This window comes from Onychomys torridus, chromosome 15 (genome assembly GCF_903995425.1).
Source record: "Onychomys torridus chromosome 15, mOncTor1.1, whole genome shotgun sequence".
Classification (NCBI taxonomy): domain Eukaryota; kingdom Metazoa; phylum Chordata; class Mammalia; order Rodentia; family Cricetidae; genus Onychomys; species Onychomys torridus.
In genome coordinates this window covers 69,368,745-69,393,946 of record NC_050457.1, presented here as the reverse complement: position 1 = coordinate 69,393,946, position 25,202 = coordinate 69,368,745, and the positions used below count along the sequence as shown (strand labels likewise).

General features: G+C 47.3%; 1 protein-coding gene across 1 annotated transcript in view; it reads right to left on the bottom strand.

Annotated features, from left to right (window-relative positions):
* Nucleotides 1-16,928: 16,928 nt before the first annotated feature.
* Nucleotides 16,929-25,202, bottom strand: part of LOC118596293 (death associated protein) — a 53,697-nt gene continuing 45,423 nt past the window's right edge. The window contains exons 3-4 of the mRNA XM_036207099.1: nt 19,272-19,314; nt 16,929-18,175 (exon numbers count right to left, since the gene is read on the bottom strand). Coding sequence (XP_036062992.1) covers nt 18,062-18,175; nt 19,272-19,314 — 157 coding nt within the window. The 3' untranslated portion in view covers nt 16,929-18,061. The remainder of the gene's footprint in view (nt 18,176-19,271; nt 19,315-25,202) is intronic.

The window sequence follows — 25,202 nt, the reverse complement described above, 5'->3', positions numbered from 1 at the left end:
ATACCTTCTTAAGCTCCTTCCAGGCTGCTGGGCCACACCTGATACCTCCGAAAAAAGTCAAAATGGCAAGGGGTTTTCCACCCCAGGTATGGATTCCCCTGACTCATCAGGAAAGGGAGGGTTCGTGTTGGCTAGAAAATAGGTTTTGTAGACTCAGAGAGGGTGTGCCAAGAGGCCATGTCCCATTCCTTCCCAACTGGCAGCTGGAATGGAGCTAAGGTTGTTCTAGATAAGACAAGGCTTGTGGGGAGGGGGCTGGCTCCAGTCGCCAGGAGTCTGGAGGCATCAACAAGTATTTCCCACGCTGCTCAGAGTGACGGCCTCTCACTGTAAACTCCCTCCTGTTGTACAGTAAGAGGCTTTTCTCTTCTAGTGCTTGGGAAATTCCATCAAGGTCCCTGTGAGTTCTCCAGTGCTGGTCACTGTCTGGATTCTGGTTTGTGTCACCAGCCCTTGGTCCCTTTGAGCTGGACAACAATGTGGAGGGCCATGGCTTCTAGAGAATGAAGAGGGGAACACTGACCATGATGGAATCTTAGAAAACAACAAAGTCACATTTATAACAGAAGGATACCTGGGACCATCAGACCAGGGTAGAGTTAGCCACACAGAATGAAAAGCCACTTCCTAGTCACCCATTACTAGCTCCAGACATCTATGTAACTTGAGTCAATGATTCATTTCTTTGCCCTTCAGTTTACATGTTTATTCCTTAACATTTTAGATAAGTGACTGAACATTCCTCTGAAGGCTTTATTGTATTTATTATTCTTATTTAAAGGCTCAACAGTGCTACCTGGGTTGGTCTGGCTGGGTTGGTCTGGCTGGTTTTCAGGTGTTGCTGTTGGATGCCACCTGCTACACATGGGGTTTCACACTCTGCCCCTGCCTGAATTGAGACTAATGAAAGGCAAAGCCACCGTTGTGTGTCGGCCGCCCTCAGCAGCAGGCTATATTAATGGGCACCATGTATGATATCCACTTCCACATGCAAACGGAAGGGCCAGAAGTCTGTGCTTGTAAATGTACTAGCTACAGTGGCCCCCCAGGGAGTCTCTCTGTGACCTGTATTGAGGAATGTATTCGGGCAGATTGCAAAGCCTGAAGATCTACCTGGAGTCCCCAAATAACGTGAAAGCTGACATGGCTGGAGTTTTCACACCCTAGGCTGTCCTATTAGAAGATGGTGCTGACCCAGGTGACCAAGAGCAGATAACCTGCATCTGGGTCAGCTTTGATGTGTGTCAGTTGCATGAGGGGCCCAGACCCAAAAGGACCCCCTGGAAGAGCTTTCCAATCCTCCCATAGCTGCCCTTCTGCTTGGGGGGAGTCTATTCTGTGGGACTTGACCCAGGTGGATACCCTAGAACAGCATGTTATCTAAGGGAGCTTTGGGATATCCCAGTCTGCCTCGGTATTAGATCAGCTGACTAGTTCTGGTTTTGAAAACATTTTCTGAGCCATGATGTGACTTCTGTTGTTTTAAAAGAAAATGTAGATGGGAGAGAAAGCAAGCTGGCCACCCTAGGCAGAGCAGTAGGCCGTGTTGACTTGACCCTTTATAGATTTAAAGAGTAGTAGTCAGGAGCCTAACACTAGTTAGAAAGTTCTAGAAACTGGTTCAAGATGGTACAACTCTGAGTACACTTGATAGAGAGTGGACACATGTGTCCAGAAGAGGTGCCATGGTCCTCTCCACCCCAACCTGGGGCCTGCTATGGCATGAGAACCCAGTGCTCCATTCAAGTGACAGCACAGTCTGCTATGATGAATTTTCTTGGTCCAAATGATAGTTCTAAAAATCAAACAACAAGAAGAAGAGAATTGTGCCTAGAATTTGCTGGGTGTGTGAGAATCTGTGTCTTCAGCAGTGGAGACCAACGGGTGAGGAATGGAGCAGACTTCTGCACGGCCAGGGGTCAGGTTCTACCTTCCTGGTTGGAACTCTGTTTCCTGAGTGTGAAGCGATTTCCTTTGTCATTTCTAAATCTCCACTTTTCTGGATGTCATAAAGATGTTGACTGTGGATATAACTGTAAATTCCAGAGCGTTTTATTTTGAGATGAGAATTTTGCTAGAGTTTATACAGGATATTTTCCTATTTAGACCTCAGGGCTACCTTGGGACCCACTAATAAGTGTGACCCCCCTCACCCACCTCAGCAGCTTCAATTCTGGATAGACAAGTTATGTAACTTCTACATTAAATGTGATATTGTTCATTAGGAAGAATGTGTTTCTCTCTTTTAACTCCTGACAAATTCTGTTTTAAAAGTGTAGGAAAAAAAGAGACACTAGAAAAGAATAAAACAATGGTAAAAAGAATTAAAAATCACCTGTAAAATAAATATTCTCATGGTATATTGTGATATTTTAATAAACATATGTGCATAAATTATTTAAAAATACTAAGAAATGTATGGTATTTTCCTGTCGTTTGTTTTTCTTGATATGGTTTTATACATTTTATTTCCATGTACTTCCGCTTTATTTTTCAAGGGTCAGGGTCTGTAATGTGGTGGTTTTCCTGAATGCTTCTCATACCTCACAATGATCTGCCCATGGTCCACCCTTCCAGGAAGGAGCACCCCTCAGACAGAAGGTCCCTCTGTTTTCCTGTGTCTTCCTTGGTCTGAGTGGCACACCATCACATGGGTTATCATTCAGGGATTTTTTTTTTTTCATTAATTAAAATGCTCTTGTGGAGTTTTAAAAATAATTTAGAAATGTATTTTTATATTTATTAACTCTGTGTGTGTGTGTGTGTGAGAGAGAGAGAGAGAGAGAGAATTTGCCATTGGTGTGGTGGATTAGAGGACCATTGGAGAAGCTGGTCCTCTCCTTCTACCTTGTAGATACTGGGGATCAAACTCAAGTCATCAGGCTTGGCAGCAAGCTCCTTTGCCTACAGAGCCATCTTGCCAGTCCAAAGGTGTAGTTCAGGTTGGTCTAAATTTGTGATTCTCCTGCCTCTGCCTCTTCAGCATATCTTGCTTCCATGCACCACCACACTGGTTTAAAATACTTAAAAAATTAATTTTAACAACAACAACAACAACAACAACAACAACAACAACAACAACAGGTAGTAGACACAAGGGAGGAAAAAAAAATAAAACCCCAGTGAAGTGTCTGTGATGAACAGTGACTCCCCTGCACTCAAGGCTGTCTTCAGAGCAGCTTCTTATGATCCTCCTGGAACTGGATCTTTATTTTCATTTTTAATTAAACATTTATTTATCTTACTTTATGAGTGTTTTGTATGCCTGGTGCCCTCAGATCTTCTGGAATGGGTTACAGATGGCTGTCAGCCTCCATGTGGGTACTGGGACTCAAACTGAGGTCCTCTAGAAGAGCAGCCAGTAATGTCTAGCCCTGTATCTTTATTTTTAAAAACTGTATTTTATCTATATTAATACAAATTACATGTCAAATAACGTTATAATATAATCGATACAGTTTTAAACAGAAGAATAAAGAGGAAAAAATCGGGTTATTGTAACCCCTCCCCTAGAATGAATTAAAAATTAAGAATCACTTTCCTAAGTTGGGTCAGTGTGACTAGTCACGTCTAATTCCTATTTCACGAATGGTCAATGGAATTAAAGAAAGCCCAACTTCTACACTCACTGGCTCAAAGGAATAACACATGCTGGATTCTTTCAAAATGCAAAATGGTTCTTGCTATTTCAATACACAGAAAGTTGAATTTGCATGTCCACAGTGAAACTAGAAAAAAAAAAATAGCTGTCTTTCATGTCCCACGTGTACTCCTGCCTTCTTTGTTACCTACTATTACCCTCTCAGTCTCCTTTCTAAACTTTGGGACTTTACCCACACTCTCACAGATTTATGTATATGTGTGTACACATTATAGGCCCTGGGAGGTCTATCACCCACTCAGCCTCTACCCAGTGTCTCTGTTGGTTTTGTTCTGGCCACTCTGAGGAAGCCCCATCAGCCTTCCTGATACCCTACCTTCTTATGTTCCCCCCATGGGCACTTTGCAGGCTGTACTCTTACCATCTGCCCCTCCACTCACCGTAAGCTGGTGGTGACATCTTTGTCCTTACCAGGTTGGCTTAGTTGCAGTTGTTCCATTGTGTCCACTGTGTCCACGGGCCATGAGCAGAGTCTTACTGTTATTCAGCATGAACCCTGGAGGCAGGCTGGACCAGTGGCCTTTCAGCTTCTCAAAGGACAAAAGGTGGACTCTGCTGGTGGCTCCAACCTCAGCCAGCCCCACATCAGAAATCCAGAACATGGCTTACTTCTCCTTTAGCCTGTGGGCCTTGTGGGAATCCCTCACCCCCCACTGTGGCATTCATGGCCTGCCCTGTTTGGTCATCCTGATGCCTCTGTGCTAATCTCTCTGGCACCCAGCATTGCCAGCAGAAAGCTCCCATCATTCCCTGTGGTGAGCTCTCATCACTCCCTGTGGTGAGCTCTCATAGGAAGGCACCCATTGCCAGCCTATCCCTTCTACCCAGGAGTCAGAAAAGGCCTTGCCATCCATTAGCTTGGATTTGGTGACTGTCCTGTGAAATGCCTGTCTGGACATTGCAGATTGGTCCATGTTAATAAGGGCATTGGCATTTTGTTAAGAGAATGTTGAACAATAATGTAAACCAGCTAAGTCAGCTCAATTGAAGACACAATGTGGAAAATACCCAGCTTTATTAGACCCGGCCTGGCTCTTCTCCCAGAAAGGCATACGGAGAAGAAGATGCTTGCCTTGCTTAATTAAACCAAATGACACCATGCATATTCTAAGCTGTGTAAGAAAGTCTTTGGAGGCAGACAGACTGGAGGCCAGTCCTGATTACATTTTTCCTCTGTGATATGTGTTTTGTTAGTGAATCTATAAATGCTGAACCCAAGCTTGAGGCCCAGAGAGTAGCCTTCTGGGGGTGACTCTGAGCATAGACTCAGCGTCCAGTCTCTTCAGAGTCCTCAGGGATTTCCCAACCCTCCTCTGATTTCAGGCCCTTCAGACCATCAGGGATACCTCAGTAATTCCTGATGGATAGTAGAGTAGCAAAATATGGCCTGCAGGGAGCAGAAGAGAGATGCATGTTTTAAAGGCTTCCTGAATTCTAATCCCCTGGGAAGACAAAGGCTAGACCCACTCAATATCAGCCCTGTGTGAACTATGGTGTCACCGAGTTGCTCTGGGCTATTTACCTGCAGGTGGAGATGTAACTTTGACTTCTCAGGACCACATTGCAGTCATGGTCCAGGGGACTGTACCCTCCATACTTTGTGTATCAATGGCAGAATCCTCAGGACCAGAGACAGCATCCCAACCCTTTGAGCCAATATCTTTCTAACTATCTTGAAACTCAGGAAGGGTGGCTGATAGCAGAGCCTGTCATTTTCCCATGCTTAGTGTGGAGCTTGGCTGAGGGCTGGCTTTGGACCTTCTGAAAGGAGGGGCCCCTCTAAGTGGGGCCATGTTGCTTGCCTGCCCTTTGCCATCCAGCTACTTAGAACAGGGAACAAAGCCCGGTAATAAGGAGACATAGCCTACTGTGAATAGGAAAGCCCCACTCTGCTGTGACACAGCTAACCATCAGTCCTGCTCACTAGCCCTTCCAGGTCCTGAGGTTAGAGCCAGGCACTGCTTCCAGAGAGCAACCAGCAGACCAACTGCTCACCTAGTTTGCACCTTTTTCTCACCTATAGGCAGTCAATGCTCCTATTACTTTTCTAAAGAAGCTTCGGACAGCTAGGATGCCACAGAAAGAAAAAATATGTTTTACATCGTACCGAGACACAGCCCATGTGATTTCCTATGCCTACCTCCAAATAAAGAGTGCATGAGAAAGTATCATTCATGACCCCTCTGTAGAGTAAGCACAGAGGAGCCTCCTCTCCCTCGGGACCTGAGTTGGTCTGTCTTGATTTTGTCTCTGTTGCTCTAATAAAACACTACGACAAACACTATTTAAGGGAGAATGTGTTCATTTTGTTCACAGTTCCAGGTGACAATCCATCACTGTGGGGAGGTAAGGAAGCAAGAACTTAACGGAGCTGGTCACAGCCAGAGCCAAGAGCAGAGAGAGAATACATGCACTCAAGCTTCCCCTCTGCTCCCTTTCTTTGCTCTTGTACAGTTCAGGACTCCCTGTCTAGGGAATGGTGACACCCATGGTGGGCAGATCTTTCCACTTCAGTTAACACAATTAAGACAATACCCCACAGATATGGACACAGACCAACCTGATCTAAACACTCCTTCATTGAGATTCTCTTCCCAGGTGGTTATAGATTGTGTCAAGCTGACAAAAGAAGCTACCATATGGCCCATGTGTCCATCGGATGCCTAGATTGTTATCACTGTTTTGAACAAGGGTTATGAGTACACCTGGTATCCAGAGTTAGTGAGTTATGAGGTCTGTGTCCTCATTCATTCTTAAAGCTGCTTTCTCTTCGGATAACAACTGTACACAGAGTGGTTGGGGCAATACCAAAACTGTCTTCAACTTCAAAAATTTCCTAGAAGGATCCAGAAAAACAAACAAACAGCAAGGGCCATCTATTCTTTGATCACAGGCTAAAGAAGGAGGTTCACAGGCAGAGTCTGGCTGAGTTCCCAATGTGCAGTTCCTATTGTCCAGAGGATGCCTTATCTTCCCACCACTGACGTGTGGCAGTAGGCACAGAGTGTGGCCCACTGAGCCAGAGCTTCAGGATGCAACACTGTGTTGGAGTTTCCTTACCTAGACATGACAGGCCCACTGTGCATGATGGGACAATTGATGTTCCATTATCCAAACCTTGTGGTTGGTCTTTCCTGTATTTCCACCCCAACTCTGAGATTATGCTATTAGGGCCCTGTGCTAAGACTGGTGTGGTCCACCTTTGCCACACCCAAAGTCACTCTATCAGGTATGACATAGGCCATCTAGAGCAAAGAGACACAGCTAGGCCTTTCTTTGGGCAATTGTTCCCTATACATCTGGCTCTATGTTGAAGTAAGAAGAAATTGCAGAAGGCTATCTGATCTCTTCGAATCACACCCCAAGGTCAGGATGTGGGAAGAGAGCAAAGGAAACAGCAGAAGCAGGAGAATTGGGAGCTATATTCACATCCGGTGATGTGGAACTGATGCAAGCCTAGGGGGATGGGGTGTGTGTGGTGCATGACAGGCATGCACAGCCACATCACCAGCCATTTCTCACTGGCCCTGGCTCCCTGAAGCCTCACTCCTGACTCTTAGACTTTGGACCTCCTTTACTTCCTCCTCCTCCTTTCTCTTGCACATCCTCAAAAGTCTTCTCTTATGTGAAACTGGACAATCTGTGGTGGAACATGTCACACACTAGAGCATCCTCCTTCCAATTAACCTCCAGTGGGTTTTCCTCGTGGTTCCACAGAGAAGCTGAAAGGGGATAAGGAGGTAGCAAAATCTCCTCAGTCTTTACGAGGAAACTTGGGCTTTGTGAACATTTGTATCAGGCATGGTTAGGGCCACTTCCATGTAGCAGACGACAACAATACAGTTACAAAATATCTTCTACACATACCATAGGCCAGGCATGTTAGAATACTGAAATACAGGGACAGTTACTATTCTTAAAACTGAGAGACAGGGGTTGGGGATTTAGATCAGTGGTAGAGTGCTTGCTTAGCAAGCGCAAGGCCCTGGGTTCGATCCTCAGCTCCAAAAACAAACAAACAAACAAACAAACAAAAACTGAGAGACAAAGAAGACAAGTACCTAGGAGGTCTTGGTACTAATAATAAGAGAATCAGCTAGGTGTTCAGTCTTAAAGCCTATACTGTGGTGCTGGACAGCTGGGTGTGGTGGTACATGCCTATAATGCCAGCACTGGGGAGGCTGAGGCAAGAGAATCAGTGTAAGACAGAGATAAGCTAGGGATATATAGTAAATCTGTGAATTTGAGGATAGCCTGGGCTAGCATAATACCTTGTCTTGAGAGACAGGGAGAAAAAGAAGAAGAAGAAAGATCAGCATTAGAAAGCACAGGACTTAGTGTCAGGCTAACCCAAGCATTGCCACCTGTGTGAATCAGGCTTGTTATTTTACTTCACTCAACTTTATTTTTCTTGTCTCCAAAACAAGAATGTGTAGCAAGTAAGGTTGCTGGGAAGGCCTGGTACTTAGTAAGTTCAATACATGTGGGAAGGTTGATGAAGGTGGTGATGATGAAGATGGAGATGCCAGTGTTGGTGGTATGAGTGTTCTGATGATGATGTGAATGATGATGGTGGCAGTCGTGTGGTTGATCACAGTGGTGGTTCAGCCCCAGACTTTCCTCCAAGGGATAACTGTCTAGTTCAATGTCTCTGTGATTAATGAAATATGGTGTTACCATGTTAAGTTTACGCAGTTTAACCAAAGCAAATAAGTGCCCACCATTTATCATTACCTCATTATGTTCAGGTTAACCAAATGTCCTTGGAGAAAATACTTGTTCACTGAACTAATGCCAGCTCTCCTTCTTAGATATGCTGTTTTGTGCACGCAATGTAACAGGCTTTTGGCTTTGTGGTTGTTTCCTGGGCTAACTTAAAACAAATTTCTCTCTCTCTCTCTCTCTCTCTCTCTCTCTCTCTCTCTCTGTGTGTGTGTGTGTGTGTGTGTGTGTGTATGTGTGAGATATGTGTGGCATGCATGCCACAGGTCACATGTGGAGGTCAGAAGCCAACTTTGTAGCATTAGTTCTCTCGCTTCTACCTTTAGTGGGACCTGGGGCTCAAACTCAGGTCGCCAGCCTTGTGCAGCAGGTGCCTTTACTCCCAACTCACCTTTCTGACTCTCCTATCCGGGATAACTGTGGATGTTCTTTTTTGTGATAAGAATAGCAATAAGAACAGTTAAATAATCTAACTCGCTACATTGAGGAAAATAAGTATTAAAGCTGGGAAAGTACTGTTTTTTGCTGTGATACCAAAACAAGCAGTTTCTGAGGGGCAGTCAGCCGTCATCAGTTATTTCAGCACCCCCAGGGAGTATTAAATGAGTAGGAAGGCCATCAAGTCATTGGAAGGACATTGCAAGACAGTCAAAGAGGGTCCCTTAGTACACATTACAGCAACATGACTCCAGGTTTTACGTGTTTTTGACGATTGTTCTTGTTTCACAATCCTCTATACTTTGAGGTTCTGAGATGAAGCACACCTCAGGATGGAGGTGTCCTGCACTGGCTTCTGATCTTGTCAGGTGAAGGTGGAGGCCCCATCATGATGGGGAGTACAATTGGTGAGAAAGCAGTCGACATTTACAGTTGGCTTGGTGTGCTGCTCTGGAGCTTGTCTTTTGCAGCTGTGTGGACTTCCCTAGCTGCATTTGTTGCAGCTGAAAATAGAACAACGTATGATGAGAGAGGTGAATCTTAGTGCAACCTACAGTCTGTTACGGGGGCACCTGTGAGGAAGCCCTCACCCAATCACCTGTGAGCAAGCCCTCACCCAATCACCTGTGAGCAAGCCCTCACCCAATCACCTGTGAGGAAGCCCTCACCCATTCACCTGTGAGCAAGCCCTCACCCATGCACTTGTGAGGAAGCCCTCACCCAATCACCTGTGAGCAAGCCCTCACCCATGCACCTGTGAGGAAGCCCTCACCCAATCACCTGTGAGGAAGCCCTCACCCATGCTCACCCATGCTCCTGTGAGCAAGCCCTCACCCATTCACCTGTGAGCAAGCCCTCACCCATGCACCTGTGAGGAAGCCTCCATCCATGCACCTGTGAGCAAGCCCTCACCCATGCACCTGTGAGGAAGCCCTCACCCAATCACCTGTGAGGAAGCCCTCACCCAATCACCTGTGAGGAAGCCCTCACCCATGCACCTGTGAGGAAGCCCCCACCCATGCACCTGTGAGCAAGCCCTCACCCATGCACCTGTGAGGAAGCCCTCACCCATGCACCTGTGAGGAAGCCCTCACCCATGCACCTGTGAGGAAGCCCCCACCCATGCACCTGTGAGGAAGCCCTCACCCATGCACCTGTGAGGAAGCCTCCATCCATGAACCTGTGAGGAAGCCTCCATCCATGCACCTGTGAGGAAGCCTCCATCCATGCACCTGTGAGGAAGCCTCCATCCATGCACCTGTGAGGAAGCCCCAACCCATGCACCTGTGAGGAAGCCCTAACCCATGCACCTGTGAGAAATCCTTCATCCATGCACCTGTGAGGAAGCCCTAACCCATGCACCTGTGAGGAAGTCCAGTAAACTCATAATTCACTAAGCCAGACTTGGGTGAAATCATGTCCTTGGTCTGTCAAAAGTGCCCTCTGAGGGGTGGTTAGGGGTTCATTCATATTTCTCCAGTTCATGAATAGTTTTTGCTCTTTAGGACAGAAATGAGGGTGTATTGAGGGCTGTGATGGGTAGTGACTGGCTAGAAGACAGGGACACAAGCCAAGGCCAAGGCCCCCTCTATCTGCGGGCACTCTACCTACTCAAGTCTCTTTCCCAGCAGCCCATTCTGCAGAGAGACTTGTCTTTTTGCAGTAAATCCTGACAGCCCCGAGGTTAATCAGCTTGAGCACACACTGCTCATTGTGGAAAACAGGCTGCAACCATTCAAAAAGAGGTTTTGAGACCTTTCTTAGAGAGAATTTAAATAGCTGAGCCCAAAGCCTGTAAGCTTGTCCTGGCTGCCCTCTGTGAATTGGCTGGGGAAGCCACCAGGGGACATTTATCTCGGTTCTTCTTTGTATCAGCATCGGAGAAAACAACCATTACACTGTAGCTCTGCTGCACGCTCTCCCGGAAGGAAGAGCTTTTCTCTATCTAACGCATCCAGGAGCGAATCTGCATCATGGCAATTTGCTCTACTGTGCTTTGAGGGCTCCAAAGGCATACAAGTACAGGCTGTGGCAGCCGCTTCCACTGATCGTGCCTTCATCACGGAAACATGGGTTATGTGTTTTCAAGATTCCAGATCGAGGGGAAATTGCCTTTGACTGTTGAGTTACATTATAATAAACCAAAGGGTTCTTGAACAGGGCAGGCACATGCGACTTTGATGGTCTTGGCATTGTTGGCTCTTTGTATGAGGGGATGCCACTAACAGCCCTTCCCCCAGCTTCCCAGCTGTGACATCAAAAAATGTCTCCAGACTGTGCCAGATGTCCCCTGTAGGATGATATCACTCCTAGGTACCAACCACTGTTCTTGGGATAATGAAAGTCCTTATTGATTCTCTAAACACATTCTGTAGTCTCAAGAATCTCTCTGGAAGAGACCATGAAGGGTTCTTGTCATTTGCATGAAAAACTGAGCCTCCTGCCTTAGAATGCTGGCCTGTCCCTTTCAAGTGACCTGCAGCAGTGCATAACGACAATGCCGAAATGTAATAAAAAATCTCATTTAGGGCTTCTGAGTAGAGTCCCAAATCCTCCAGATTATATTAGTTTATTTTATCAGATGGTGTTGGGTTTTTTCCAGTTGACAAATTGGATTTTTTTTTTAAAGGCATGACAGTTGGGTTTATCATAACATTTAGGATTAAAGGAGAGGAAGAGGGAAAAGCTTTTTCTCTTGTCATGAATGCACTTAATTGAATTTTAGAATGCCTGTTTGGAAGTGCAAGTTAAATACTAGATAGAACATTGCAAAGACTTGCAGGCATGTTGGGGCTGTCAGAGGGAAACAGATCCAAAGTGCTTTGAGATTCAGACAAATATGAGTTGTGGTGATTTCATGTTGGTTAATTTTCTGTGTCAACATGCCATGGTATCCAGATATTTGGTTAGACATTATGCTCACTGTCTGTGTGGGGGCTTTTTTGAATATGGTTTACACTGGTGGACTTTGACTAAAGCAGAGTGTCCCCCATCATGTGGCTGAGTTTCAAGCAGTCCCTGCAAGGCTGATGCTTCTGAGAGTCATGGAGGTCTATCACAGGAACCCTGGGTTCCTATGGCCACCTCAGCTCTACCCAAGGATGCATCTTAACAGCATAGTCTGCAGTGTGCACCTGCCAGTCTCTGTAGGTTCATGAGCTTCTGTAGGTTCTTTTATAAGTTTCTTCTACTGAGAATGGTGGCTCACACTTGTATTTTTATTATCTATCTATCTATCTATCTATCTATCTATCTATCTATCATCTATCTATCTACTTATTTGTGTTCGAGACTTGGTCTCTCTATATAGCCCTGGCTGTCCTGAAACTCAATATGTAGACTAGGCTGGTCTCAAACTCATGGAGATCTGCCTGCCCCTTCCTTTCAAGTGCTGGGATTAGAGGCATGCACCACCATACCTGGTGACTTATACTTATAATCCCAGCACTAAAAAAGACACATGCAGGAGGATGGCCAACCTGGTCTATCTAGCATATTGCAGGCCCGTCAGGCCTATATAGACTGTTTTAAAACCACCACCACCACCACCACCTAAAAAAAAGACATAAAAGAAGAGGGTCTAGTTGGAAAGACAGGGCTTGGTCAAGAATGACAGGGAAACAAGTATAAATCTGGTCAACATACATTGTGTATATGAGACTTTAAAAACAAACAGTGTAGGGCTGGGAGCTGGCTTAGCATCAAGAGGGCTTGCTTCACAAAAATGAAGACCCCAGTTCAAACCCCTACATCCCCATGCAGGCTTGGCTGTGTATCCTTGTAACTCCAGGGCTATATGGAATGAGACAGTATGATCACTGTAGCTTACTGGCTGCCAGCCTAGCTTGTCTCAAGAGAATAGGGCAGAGAATGAGAGAACAGGACATCTCATGTTCTCCTCTGGCTTCTGCTTGTGCTCAGGGACATAGCCCTCTACCAGGTGTCCATATCTCAAACACACACACACACACACACACACACACACACACACACACACAAAACAAACAAACAAACAAACAAAAAAACCCACACAAATAAAGATTTTTTTAAAACCCACATTGCGTATGGATATGAAATTGTAAATAAAGGCAAAAAAGTTTCCATGAATGTGCTTGTGCATGTATGTATACATAGTTAGATGCCACTTAAAAACAGGTGTTTGTTCTGAGAAATGAGCCATGACATAATTTTGGCATTTTCAAACCTCATGTGCACTTACACAGCCAATGACAGGGGCAATGTCCCTAGGTGATGTAATCTCATGGAAACACCCAGTTAATACAGAATGAGATATATGAGCCCATTGTGACCACACTCTGTGAGATGTGACCGTGTATAGTAACACCCTTTGGCTCTGGTTCTCTGGGGATGCCTAGTCCAGGCCACAGTTATGATGAAAATTTCAAGTGCTCAAAATTCCCTGCTGCTGTCTCCTGGTTCTTCAGGAGCATGTGGCCCTCTGGAGCCTTGTGAAAGGCCTAGGCTTTTGTTTGGTTTGTGTTTTGATCCTGCAGAAGCCAGCAGGATGCCCAGTCTTGGGGAAAAATTCCTTTTGAGTTTGTAAAAAGCAACATTTAATCAGCACAGCAGTTGGGCAAGTTAGGGAATCTGCTGTGGTGGCAGGAGGCAGATGTTTAGAAAATAATTAATTAATCACAAACCTGCTGGGTCTGCTAATATCTGGTCCCCCCCCCCCCCCACCAGCTCGAGGGCATCTGAGTTCCAGGCTCCACTAGGCCAGGTTATGCCCTGTTTGGCTGATGGCCATTCCACTGTTCAGTGGCCAGGGCTACCAGAAGCTGTGGTATGTTCCACCAGTGTCTTGGCTCCTGGATACACAGGAAGGCTTACCTGGCTTCCACACCTGGACATATGGAAGAGTGGTGGGTGGGTGTGCAAGGCAATACTGTGTACCTTCTGGGCAACAGCTGAGCTTGTGATGTCTGACTGTGTTTCTGGTGCAGCTCAGGATTGGTGATGCATGACTGTGCTCCTGGTGCAGCTCAGGATTGGTGATGCCTGACTGTGTTCCTGGTGCAGCTCAGGATTGGTGATGTCTGCCTGTGCTCCTGGTGCAGCTCAGGATTGGTGATGCCTGACTGTGTTCCTGGTGCAGCTCAGGATTGGTGATGTCTGACTGTGCTCCTGGTGCTGCTCAGGATTGGTGATGTCTGCCTGTTCTCCTGGTGCAGCTCAGGATTGGTGATGTCTGACTGTGCTCCTGGTGCTGCTCAGGATTGGTGATGTCTGCCTGTGCTCCTGGTACAGCTCAGGTCTGGTTTTCCCATCTGTTACCCAACCTCCTCTTGGAATTTGATAATTGGACGGAACTCACAGCATCTCTGATCTTGATTTATAAATAAGAATGATGGCACATCAAGGTTAACAGAGAACTGTCTCAGCATGTGCAAGGGTTACCTGGGAACTTCTGGGAGGTTCTGCAAAGTTTCCTGTGTTATGATGATAAAACTGAGACTTAGGGGGAAAAAAATAAAAGACAAGCTGCCCAAGGTCTTATGGGTAACAATCAGACAAAGCAGATCTTAAAACAGAGGCTTATCCTGAGCTCTGCGTTCTGTTGTACCAGGCACTAGGAGCTAAGGAAAACCTATAAATTGGATGCATGTTGATCTACCTGGTACAAATCCAGGGCCCATTTGCATTTGGCACCTGTCCTCCTGTTCTAGCTCCCAGGGTTATTTATAGGAGCTTTCTTAGCCCAGGGTCACCCATTTAGTTCCTGGTCTTGTTCAGTCTTTCATTTGCCATGTGTGCATTCTGGCATACCTTCCCCTTCCTCACTGGCACCTCCTCGGTCACATCTGCAGTGTTCTCAGGAAAAATGTCTATACCCTCTCCCTCAGCAAACCCCAGTGTTCATTAGTACTTCCATGCCAATGGACCTCAGGCTGCAGCCAGCCTTGGCGTCTCTCCCAGTCTTCATTTTAACTTGTCAAACTCTGATCAGTAGTTCTGCTTGAGGCCACGGAAGAGTCGGCCATGAGTGGTCTCTTCTCTCCCATTCAAGTTCTTTTTCCACCAACATTCCTGTCAGTATCACTGTCCTCAGCATCTTGGCTACAGGCCTGAAAACACAGCAATAGTTTGCCCTCTGCCTCTCACACTCTGTGACCAGACAGGCAGCAGCTCTTACTTCCCATGGCCATGTGGCCTGAGGCTCGAGGCTCTGTGGACATGATGGCTCTGGAGTCAGAACAATGTGGATGCAAGCCTCAGTGTTGCCATTAGCTGACAACTACTTTTAAAGAAACAATCTTTATTGAGATGTGATTCTTAACATACACATTTTTATCTATGTGTGTCTTTCTGTGTGTGCATAGCATGTATGCCGGTGTGCAGAGGAAAGAAGGGGGCCTCAGATCTGGAGCTGGAGTGGTTGGCAGTTCTGAGCGACACAGTGTGGGTGATGGGAACTGAACTGGTGTCTTCATCAAGACCAGCAAACACTCTTAGCTGTGACTTTCCTATTCCCTCTGCCCACATCCTAACGGCCTTTCTTCTAGACTTCCATTCTGGACATTGTGCAGGGATGACCTTATACAACGTGTGGTCTTTTGTGATTGGCTTCTTTGGTGTAGTGTTTTCTGGGGTCATCCATGTTGCAGTGCACCACATCCATTTCTTTCCATTACTGATTTATATTGTATGAATATACCTAATTAAAAAATGTATTCTTCAGTAGGTAAGGCAGTTGAGTAATTTCTACCTTTTGGATAATGCTGCTACAGACACTGTGTGCAAGCTTTGTGTAGGCATGTCTTTATTTCTATTGGCCATATGCCAACAGTAAGTAGCTGGTAGCTCCATGCTGAATTGCTCAGGGATCGTTAGATTCTTTCTCCAAGGGGCTGCACCATTTCATACCCCCAACAGTACTGTATGAGAATTTTTTACACATTCTTGTCAGCTCTTGTAACAGTCTGGTTTTAGCCATTTTTTTCTGCAGCAGTATTTCATTGTGGGTCTAAATTCCATTTCCTTGATGACTAAAGAATGACATCTTTTTACTTTTATTATATTTTTAATTTTTTTTAAGACAAAGTCTTACTATGCAGCACAAGATGTTCTTGAACTCATGATTCTCCTTTCTTAGTCTCTCAGGTGCTGGGATTATAGGCATGTGCCACCATGCCCAGCTAGGACATGCCCCTTTTTATGAGCTTACTGGCCATTAGTACCTCTTATCAGAGAACTGTTTGCTAATGGGACTTTGACACCAACTATGGAGGTTTATTTTGTCTTCCCCGACTCTAGAACACCGATCGGTTACTTGGTGCAAAGCTGAGCCTGGACCACAGACATGCAACTGAACCACGAACAGCATGAGAGGCTGCACCCAAGCACTTGTCCTACTTGTCTTTTCTCTGCCAGTCCATCCTGGGGCTGGTTCTGAAACCTACAGCAGGTGACAGGGGGTGCTATGGTGTCTACTGACCACACTTATTTACCAAGAACAGCCCCCTGTCCCTGGATGCAAAATGAAGATCCACATTGCTGTTCTTTATGACTCGGGACACATGAATACCAACAGTGGCCTCCATGGGTGACCAGAGTAGTCAAGGAAGGGCAGGGCCAGAGGGAGCTGCAGAAACAGCCATATGTAAGGTGGCCTTCAACTCCTGATCCTCTCCAGTCCTCCCTGACTCACAGGCAGCTGTATGTGGGAAATTTCAGCAGCCTGGTGCTGGGACTCCAGCCTTAGCAACTGGGATGGCTTTCTTGTCTAGGAAGAGCTGAAGCAGGTAAACGTCTTGCAATCAAAAGCTGTTCAGCATTATGCCTGGTCTTAGTACTAATAATTGTCATTTAATTCTGCCCCGGCAGGACCTCCCCAGCACAGGGCCAGCTGCTGGACCCAAGCAGGACGTGTCAATCAACTGGATTAAACCTTTCCACCTTCTGACAGGTACAGAAAGGACAAGACTCAACTTGCCAGGTGTCCAACAGCTCAACTCTGTGTCTGGGACATCAGTGTTGAGGATATCCATCACGTGTGCCTGTTTGTACATCCACTGAAGAAACAGCTGGCAGCCTCTCTCAGGAAGCTGTAAGAGGGAGTCTCTGAGACATAAGAAGGAGACCAAGGCAGAATGCAGGAGCTTTATTATAATCAACATATTCTCAATGTTAATGATTAAGAAATTCATTTAGGGAAACAAGTCACATCCAGTGACCTAGAGCCCACAGATGCACACCAGAGCTAGCTCAGAGTACATGGAACACAGGGCAGCCCCCCACCCAGGTTGCTGAACTAAAAGGGATTGTGGCTGCTTCAGGATTTCTGCAACAGAAGGTGAGAAGGTCCGCACAGGGGGACCTGGTGTTGCCTGCTCTCAGGTCCTTTCCTACATGTGGTTCCACAGGACAGAGCAAGGCCAAGGGTTCCATGGCAGTGCTGCAGCCAAGCCTGGGTCTCTAACATGACCCTTGGTTCACACCATTTCAGTAACGAAGAAAGAATAGACTGACCAAACAGGGTCTTGATGTTTACGTCTTGCTCCCTGTTAAGTCCCCTGCTGGGGCACCAAATGGCCTATAACATTCAAGGAGCCTGTCCGTCCTTCAGTGAAATGGCCCAGGCCTGGTGAACAGTTCCTGAATGGCTGGTGGTGCAGATGCTGCACACAGAGCCACTGTGACCTGTAGCTCACTCCTCCGAAGCACTCTCCATGAGCAGCGCTCTAGAAGGTTCTACATCTGGCTAAAGGAGCCCTTTGAGTTTTCAGAAAAGCAGGAATTCTGCAGCCATGAACTGATGGCAGTCCAGTATGTCCTGGGCAGGAAGTAGGCACAATTGATGAAAGCCATATCATAGTGTTTTGTTTTCTTTTTCTAACTTTATCAAATCTCCCCATAGTGGCTTCTTCCTTTTAGGACCAAGAGTAAGGACTTTAAAGGACTGTGTGAGGGACTTCCTCAGGACTTGTCAAGTTCTGCTAATGGCACTTCTGGAGGGTACAATGACCCTTCAGTGACACACAACTAGGACTCTTAGAAACAAAGGTTGGGGTTTGAGCCTCTACTAGTTTTAAATATGGGGACCTGAGGCAATGGGGGCCCACTTTGCTTAGGGGGTTCACTTTGCTTCATCTTAGGTTTCTGAACTCAGTAAACTGCTTGGAAAGTGCAAGTTCCTTTGGTCAGGGGACATTTGGGAGGCGGGCCTGGGTGCTGCTGCTGCTGCTGCTGCTGCAGAGGGCGCCAGGGTCTGGGCGCAGGTCACTTGCGAGGCTGTTGGATATGCTGTGTTCTTGGAGAAACGTGTTTGTCCATGGAGGCATGTGGCTTCTGGTGGGCCACCTGTGCAGCCGCTGGGGGAAAGTCTTTGTCACCCTGTGAGGAGACAATATGTGAGCTGGTTAACAGTCAATGAATAGAGTGGAGAGAAAGTCCTCCCAACCCAGCCCTGCCAGTTTCCTGCAGGGGTGGGGGATAAGTTAGTAGTGGGTTATTGCTGTGGCTGGTCAGGCCCTGCAGGCCAGCAGAACCAGGGAGCAGACGGTGGCATGAGCCCCCAGGATGGGACAGCGATGATGCTTGTGCGTTTGCCTGGAGAAGACTCGGCTGTTTACCCGTCTGTTTTGGTCATCTGAATTGGGAGCAAGCAGACAAGTCTAGAGTCTCACACCGGGAGCATGGCTGGGAGCAGGCCTGGGCACTGGTGGGGAAGAACTGGTGGGCAAGAAGCAGCCTGCGGGGGCCTGGAGAAAGGGCCTGGCTGTTCGGCTTCTCATGCCAGCAGTGGGGTTTGATCTGGACAAGGGCAAACAGGATCATGTAATCAAGGGATGAGTCTGGCCTTATTTAATATTCTTGCACACAGCAGACCTGCCATGGCTGGCCCCAGGTCTTAGATGGCTGTGACAGTTCTGTTAGCAGAGTTGTCCCCAACAATGGGGGCTTCCTTGGACAGTGAAGCTTGAATTCTGAGAGAAGAGAGCTCCTCAAAGGTACATGGTATGGCAGAAAACGTGAGTGCAGGCTGAGGGCCAGCAAACAAAAGCAGCCGGGCAGGACACACATGGGCCTGCCTGGCTGCATACTACTAAACCTTCACTCACAAATACTGAGCTGGTATTTCAATTAGGTCTCCTGTGTCGTACCCTGTACTGATGTTGGGAAAACGTTTGCAGGTCAGGCCACTTAAGGCCCAGGGCCATAGCCTGTGATGAACAGGTGATTCTGCAGCACGGAGGCAGATGCTCAACTGTGGGCAACACGGATCCCTACCCACTGAGGCACGCTCCCGGAAGGAAGTATGTCACTGAAGAAAGCCACCAGTCCCAGGTCAGATGGGTAGCACTGGTGCTTACTGAAGGCATAGGCAAGAAGAGATCGCATGGGAGTTCATGTGCCCACACTCCCACAGGAGCAGGTCAGGTGCAGGACCGCCTCAGCTCCACTGTCCCTGTGCAGAGGTCACACTTACCCGGGCAATGACTCCAGAGATGAACACTGTTGGTTTAGGCGGGCTGAAAAACAGAAAGGAGAAAAGGAGGATTCAATGAATGATTTACACAAGAGAAGAAGGAGCAAGGTGACTGTGAAGAGTCCAGAATGAATGAGCAGTGGTGGCTTCGGCCAAGAGGAAGGAAAGGTTGTTACTTTGTCAACAACCAGGCTGTAGAGCTTGGGGGCTCTGGAGCTGTGGGGCTCAAAGGCTGCAGGGCTAGAGGCTGCAGGACTCGAGGGTTGTGGGGCTCAGGGGCTGCGGGGCTCAGGAGCTGCAGTGCTCAGGGGCTGTGGGGCTCAGGGGCTGAGGTTCAAGGGCTGCAGAGCTGGAGGGCACTTCTGAGGTTAGTCCTGGAGGAGTGAGAGGGGAAATGTACTGCAACAAACAGCAGGTGAATTATAGTTCTTTTGTTGAGATGGGTGAGACTGAATTTATGAGACTGTGGAAACAGGCTTCACATGTGGCAGTCCTTTATAGAGTGCCCAGAGCCCATGCTTCTCGTAGTTTCTAACTGGGGGGACTCAGAGTCAATGCAAACTTCTTGCCCTGGTGCCCCCTACCCCAGCCCCCAAGTATTATAAAACAAACAAACAAACAAACAAAAAGAAGCCAGTGTCACTTAAAAATGTCACGTGTATAGGCATTTTCCTGCATGCATCTGTGCACCACTTGTGTGCCTGGTGACCACAGAGACCAGAAAAGGGTGTCAGATCCCCCAGAACTGGAGCTGCACTGTGAACTGCTAATGGGGGTGGGAGGAATTGAACCCAGGTCCTTTGGAAGAGCAGCCAGTGTTCTTAACTATTGAGTCATCTTTTCTGCCTCACAACTTTAAAATTAAATGTGTGTGTGTGTGTGTGTGTGTGTGTGTGTGTGTGTGTGTGTGAGAGAGAGAGAGAGAGAGAGAGAGAGAGAGAGAGAGAGAGAGAGAGAGAGAGATCAACCTCAGGTGCAGTAAGTACACTTTGTATTTTTGAGACAAGTTCCTCTCTAACATGAAACATGATGAGGGTAGGCTGGATGGCCAGTGAGCCCCCAGGATCCACCTATTTGCAGTGTTCCAGAATTATGTATTTTTAAAGTTTTTTTTTATTAGCACATATTAATTGCATACGTTTTCTTTGTGTTATGGTCAATTCTTAATTCATATGCAGCTCCCTGAAACTGTCTACAGTGGGGGGGGGCAGGATATAGCATCGAGGAGGTACGTGTTCACCGAGGGAAAAGAGGTGAGCCCAAGCACATCCAATGGCTGCACTCTCACCCCGCCACAGCCCTGGAGCCTTCCCATCTTCCTATGGATCTGGTCGCACTCTTCTCTTATTTTTTCTTACAAAAGTAGTCACGCTGTTTTAGAATCTGCTTTCTGAACCGAGAATATGGTGAGCATATTTCTACATACGAAATCTTACTATGTGCACTGATTGTTTTTCTGGACAGATGCATGGTGCATAGTTTAGCAACACCATCATGAGCTGGAGGTAGGGTGCAAGGCACCATGAACGAATGTTCCCTGGAAGAGCCACACCTGTGTGGGAGAGGCTGAGTCAAGATGAGTTTGGGCTCTCTGGTTATCTTAAAAGCCACTCATCATCCACCTCTGCATCTGCTTTGTTGACTATTACATAAAACCTTTGAAATGTGTTAACTAAGCAGGATCACTAGCTGCCACCAACAATGAAACCTACAGTAGTACAAATGTTTTGTTTTGCAATGACCCCTACCTGATAGGTACACTGGTACATCTGTGTGTGTACGTATGTATATGTAGAGGCCAGAGGCCAGCATTGGGTTAATCCTCAAGCAGCACCCACTCCATTTATCTATTTGTTTGTTTGAGATAGGTCTTCTCACTGGCTTAGAGTTTGCAGAGTAGTCCTGGCTGGGTGGCCAGTGAGTTCAGGGATCTGCCTGTACCCATGTCCTCAGCACTGGGATTACAAGTGCACTCTACCACACCTTGCTTCTGTACTGGGTTCTGGGATTCAGGCCATCGTGCTTGCAGAGCAAACCTCTCTCCCACTCAAATGCACTGATTTATGGCTTTCTTTTGTTCATGGAACTGCTTCCATGGTTGAACAAGTCATTGGGAGCAACCTGAAGTCATGTTCCTAGACCATAGTAACTTCTACAGAATTCATATTCACCGTCTTGGAATAAACTCTTACTCTGTGTGAAGCAGGAGCTGTGTTTTGTTCTGACGGTATGTGGGAGGCATTCAGAGGCAGACAGGGGACAGGAGGTAAGGGCAAGGTCACAGCCCAGAAAGACTGGGGCAGAATAGGGGACTGAAGGAAGGTCCTTGGGACACAGTTGTGCTCAATGCCAGGCCTGCTAGACAGAGGTTGAGGAAGTATCTCATGAGCTTCCAGCCCGCCTCCTATAGCTCTGCAACTTGGGGGTGCTGCAGGGGTCCTGTGCAGGAAGCCACAGGTAGGCTTTGCATGCACATAGGCAAAGGTCCCAGTCTTTAGAAAGGGCACTAGTGTTGACATCCTAAAGACTTCCTCAAAACCACCTGAAATTCCTCAAGTAATTTCTGTTGCGTCATGAGCTGAAGACACTTCATCTTACTAAGCAGCTCAGAAACCCCTGTATCTCTCGGTTTCGCTGAGTGCTTCTGGTGGGGCTAACTGGGTTGGAGTTTTCTCTACAGAGAGGAGTCAGTTTGCTAATTCCAAGCCTCCTCGTGTAGTGAAGGAGCTGCGGATGTACAATCTCAGAATATGTTGGCTACTTCTCACAGGGATCCCCCGGGAGCTGCAGCTGCAGAGGCACTAGGCCCATCCATCCTATGTGCAGCCAGCTCTGAGGAGTCTTTGGGGAGGGTTGCTGTCCTGGTACCAAGATGAGAAGAATAAACAGAGACTGGAAATGACGAGTCTAACCCCTTCCTGCACCCCGTGAAACTTACCATCCTACTCCCAAGATTCATTGTGTTAAAACGGCTTGGAACTCTGAATTACTTTGGGATAGCTGCCCAAGTCTCCTGGAAACCAGGTTACCAGGGACTCTCATCAGCACCCGCTCCTGGGCATCAAGGACTTCTGATCATACCCCAAGGCTGCCTTGGGTACCATCCCTCTACCCGCCTCCTCTTTTTCCACTCCAGCCATGGCTTGTGGGTATTTGCTGAGTTAAGCATGACAGGTGGGTGGGGCTTTGCACTATGACTGAGAGGAGGTGTGGGAATCAGGACAGGAGGAAACACACGTGGAAGCAGCTGCCTACATGTGGCCCAGGCTCCGGAGCAGGTTGGAGACGAGCCCTTTCCCAGCTCCCACTTCAGCACCCTACCACTCCATGGGCCTCTCAAGGAAACAGTCCCATCCTGACCTTAAATGGCTGCAAAGACTTGAGGGCTGAAGGAGAGCCCAGGAGAAAGACTGACCTCTTCTATCCCAGGTACCACAGGTTTTGAGGACCCACAGGAAGCTCAAAGACAACACTGTCCTTGACGACCAAGACCTACAAATGCATCTGCCACTGGACCAGTCACTACTCCATCTCAATGTACTCAAAGGGACAGTGGCAGATGCATTTGGGACATTTCTGGTGAACAGCTGTGTTTGTGGGGACCACTGGGTGGCAGGTGGGAGAGGCTCTGGCTGTCTGTGGGTGCAGGGATGAGCGGGTGATGGCTAGCCCTGCAATGTCCTGTACAGTGCAGCTACTTAGGTTTTTCTTTTTCTTTTTCTTTTTTTTTTTGGGGGGGGGTCGTTTCAGGAACACTACTTGAAACTGACCAATGGCAAGATGAGGGAACGGAACATAAGACAAAATTCCCAATAGTCCTGGCCTCACTGGGGTACAGATAGCCAGAGACCCTGTACGAAGGGATTTGAGAAGGAGTAAACATAGCAAACTGGAGAGGTAAATATTAAATTTCTCTATCAGATTAACATTAAATATTAAAAATTAATAAACACTAAAACATGAAGTAAAAAGTTCAAATATTATCTTTTCAAATCTATTTTGGCTCTATGTGTTAAAATGCACGCTCTGTTCAGAGGCTGAGGTACACTGTAGTCCCAGCACTAGGGAGGGAAGCAGAAGTTGGAGTTTGGAGTTTGGAGGCAGTCTGAGTCACGTGGTGCATTCCAGGCCAACTTGGGCCAGGCAACCCTGTCTCAAAAACAAAACAAAACACACTCTTTCAGTTTACATCCATGCCATACATCTAGTGATGAGCACACATCAAGACACCTTTTATTTTCCAGTGCCACTAGGAGCAGCCACACAGCCTCTGGGTGTATGGTGATCCTGCCACAGTGGCTGAGGAAACGTGTGGCCACATCAACCCTGTCTCTGGCCATCTAGCCACAGCAGGGCTCTATTTGTTCTGGTGAGGATGGCTGTTTGTGACTCTGCAAGGAGTCGGTGTGAGCCAGGGTCTGTAGTCCAGTCAAAGGGATTCAGAATGGAAAGCGTGGACCTCCACTGTGAGCACCTGCAGCAGGGACAGCTCCAGCCACAATTTTAGCAGCGAGCATGCTGATTACCTCGGAGATAAAGGATGGGCACTCCTAGGACCTCAGATGCATCTGATGCTGTTAAATAAATTACCTAGCCAGGCATTGTGGCACACACCTGCAATCCCAGCACTCAGGAGGCAGAGGAAGGAGTTTAAGGCCAGTCTGGGTATGTGAAACTCTGTCAAAAAACCAAAACTAACCAATCAAACAAAACTACTAAAATAAAAAGCCAAAACCAAAACCAAAAATAAAGTACCAAGTAAGCAGGGAGATCCTCAAGCCAAGCATGTTTGCAGTGGAGATTCCTGATTTAAGATGTATAGAATTACGTTCAGAGTCCTGCAGGGACACCTTGGAGGCTCTGGTTTGCTCTTCAGGAAAGCCTTCTAAAAGCAGAGTCCCAGGCCTTCTAATGTGGCCTTGATACTCTAGCTAGTTCAGTAGTTAACTAAACCAAAATGTATCCTTTTGTCCATCTGTGTAGCATCCAGTTTAGTGAGGTGCAGTACATTCACCACGTTCTGTTAGCATCTTCATCTCCCACACCGCTTCATCACCCCAGAGGTTCTGCCTCCTTCAGACAATAGGCTACCTCCTCCACACTGGCTGGTGGTGCCACCTGCGGCACCCGGCTCTTCCTTGGTGGGGCCTGTTGCACTGCCAGCTTCTGTCAAACTTGGCCAAGAGGCCTCGGTGCTCACTGCCCTTTCTGCCGACCGCCAACTGCACCTTCAATTGCGAGTGACTGTCTCCTACATTTACAGAGTAATTCTGAACACTTGATGAGGGCGCTCTGCAGTGCAGTACGGAGCTGTACTTGAACACTCCAGGGTCTGTACATTGCATCCTTACATGTCCGGGGTGCTACAGCCACAAGTACTACTTTTGGGGTCTCCTTTCCTCTGGTGGAAATCTTTCGGCAGATGCTGTTGGAAGACTCACCATTATTTTCTCTCAGGAAACAACAGTCCCTCCTGCCCTTCCTTGCCCTCAAGCCTCTCATAGTCACTCAGAGGCTAAAGTGACAAGCTCGATCCATTGGGAGGGCTGGACAGGGTTCTGATGGTGACTGGCCTAACTTCCTGCCTTATGGAATTTGGTAGACTGTGCCTGGGGATCCTGACTGGCCAGTCCAGATGTCTCCCAGGTGACAGATTTGGGTTCTAAGGCCACTCACTCCCTGGGCACTGTAGACGTTTTATCCTGTCTAACCAAGTCTTTGATTTAGGCTCTCTCAACCATGTGCATGTTAGGGTGGTTTGCAGGACAGAGGACAGGCCCGAGGGGAAGGACAGGAGGGGAGGTGGCTTCCAGTCACCAGAGGGTGGGGCTAGGTTCTCAGATGGTCTGTGCTGGGATCCCAGCTCTGCGGCTGATCAGCTGGTAGGCCGTGGCTTACCCTTGCCGTGGCTTACCCTTGCCGTGGCTTAGT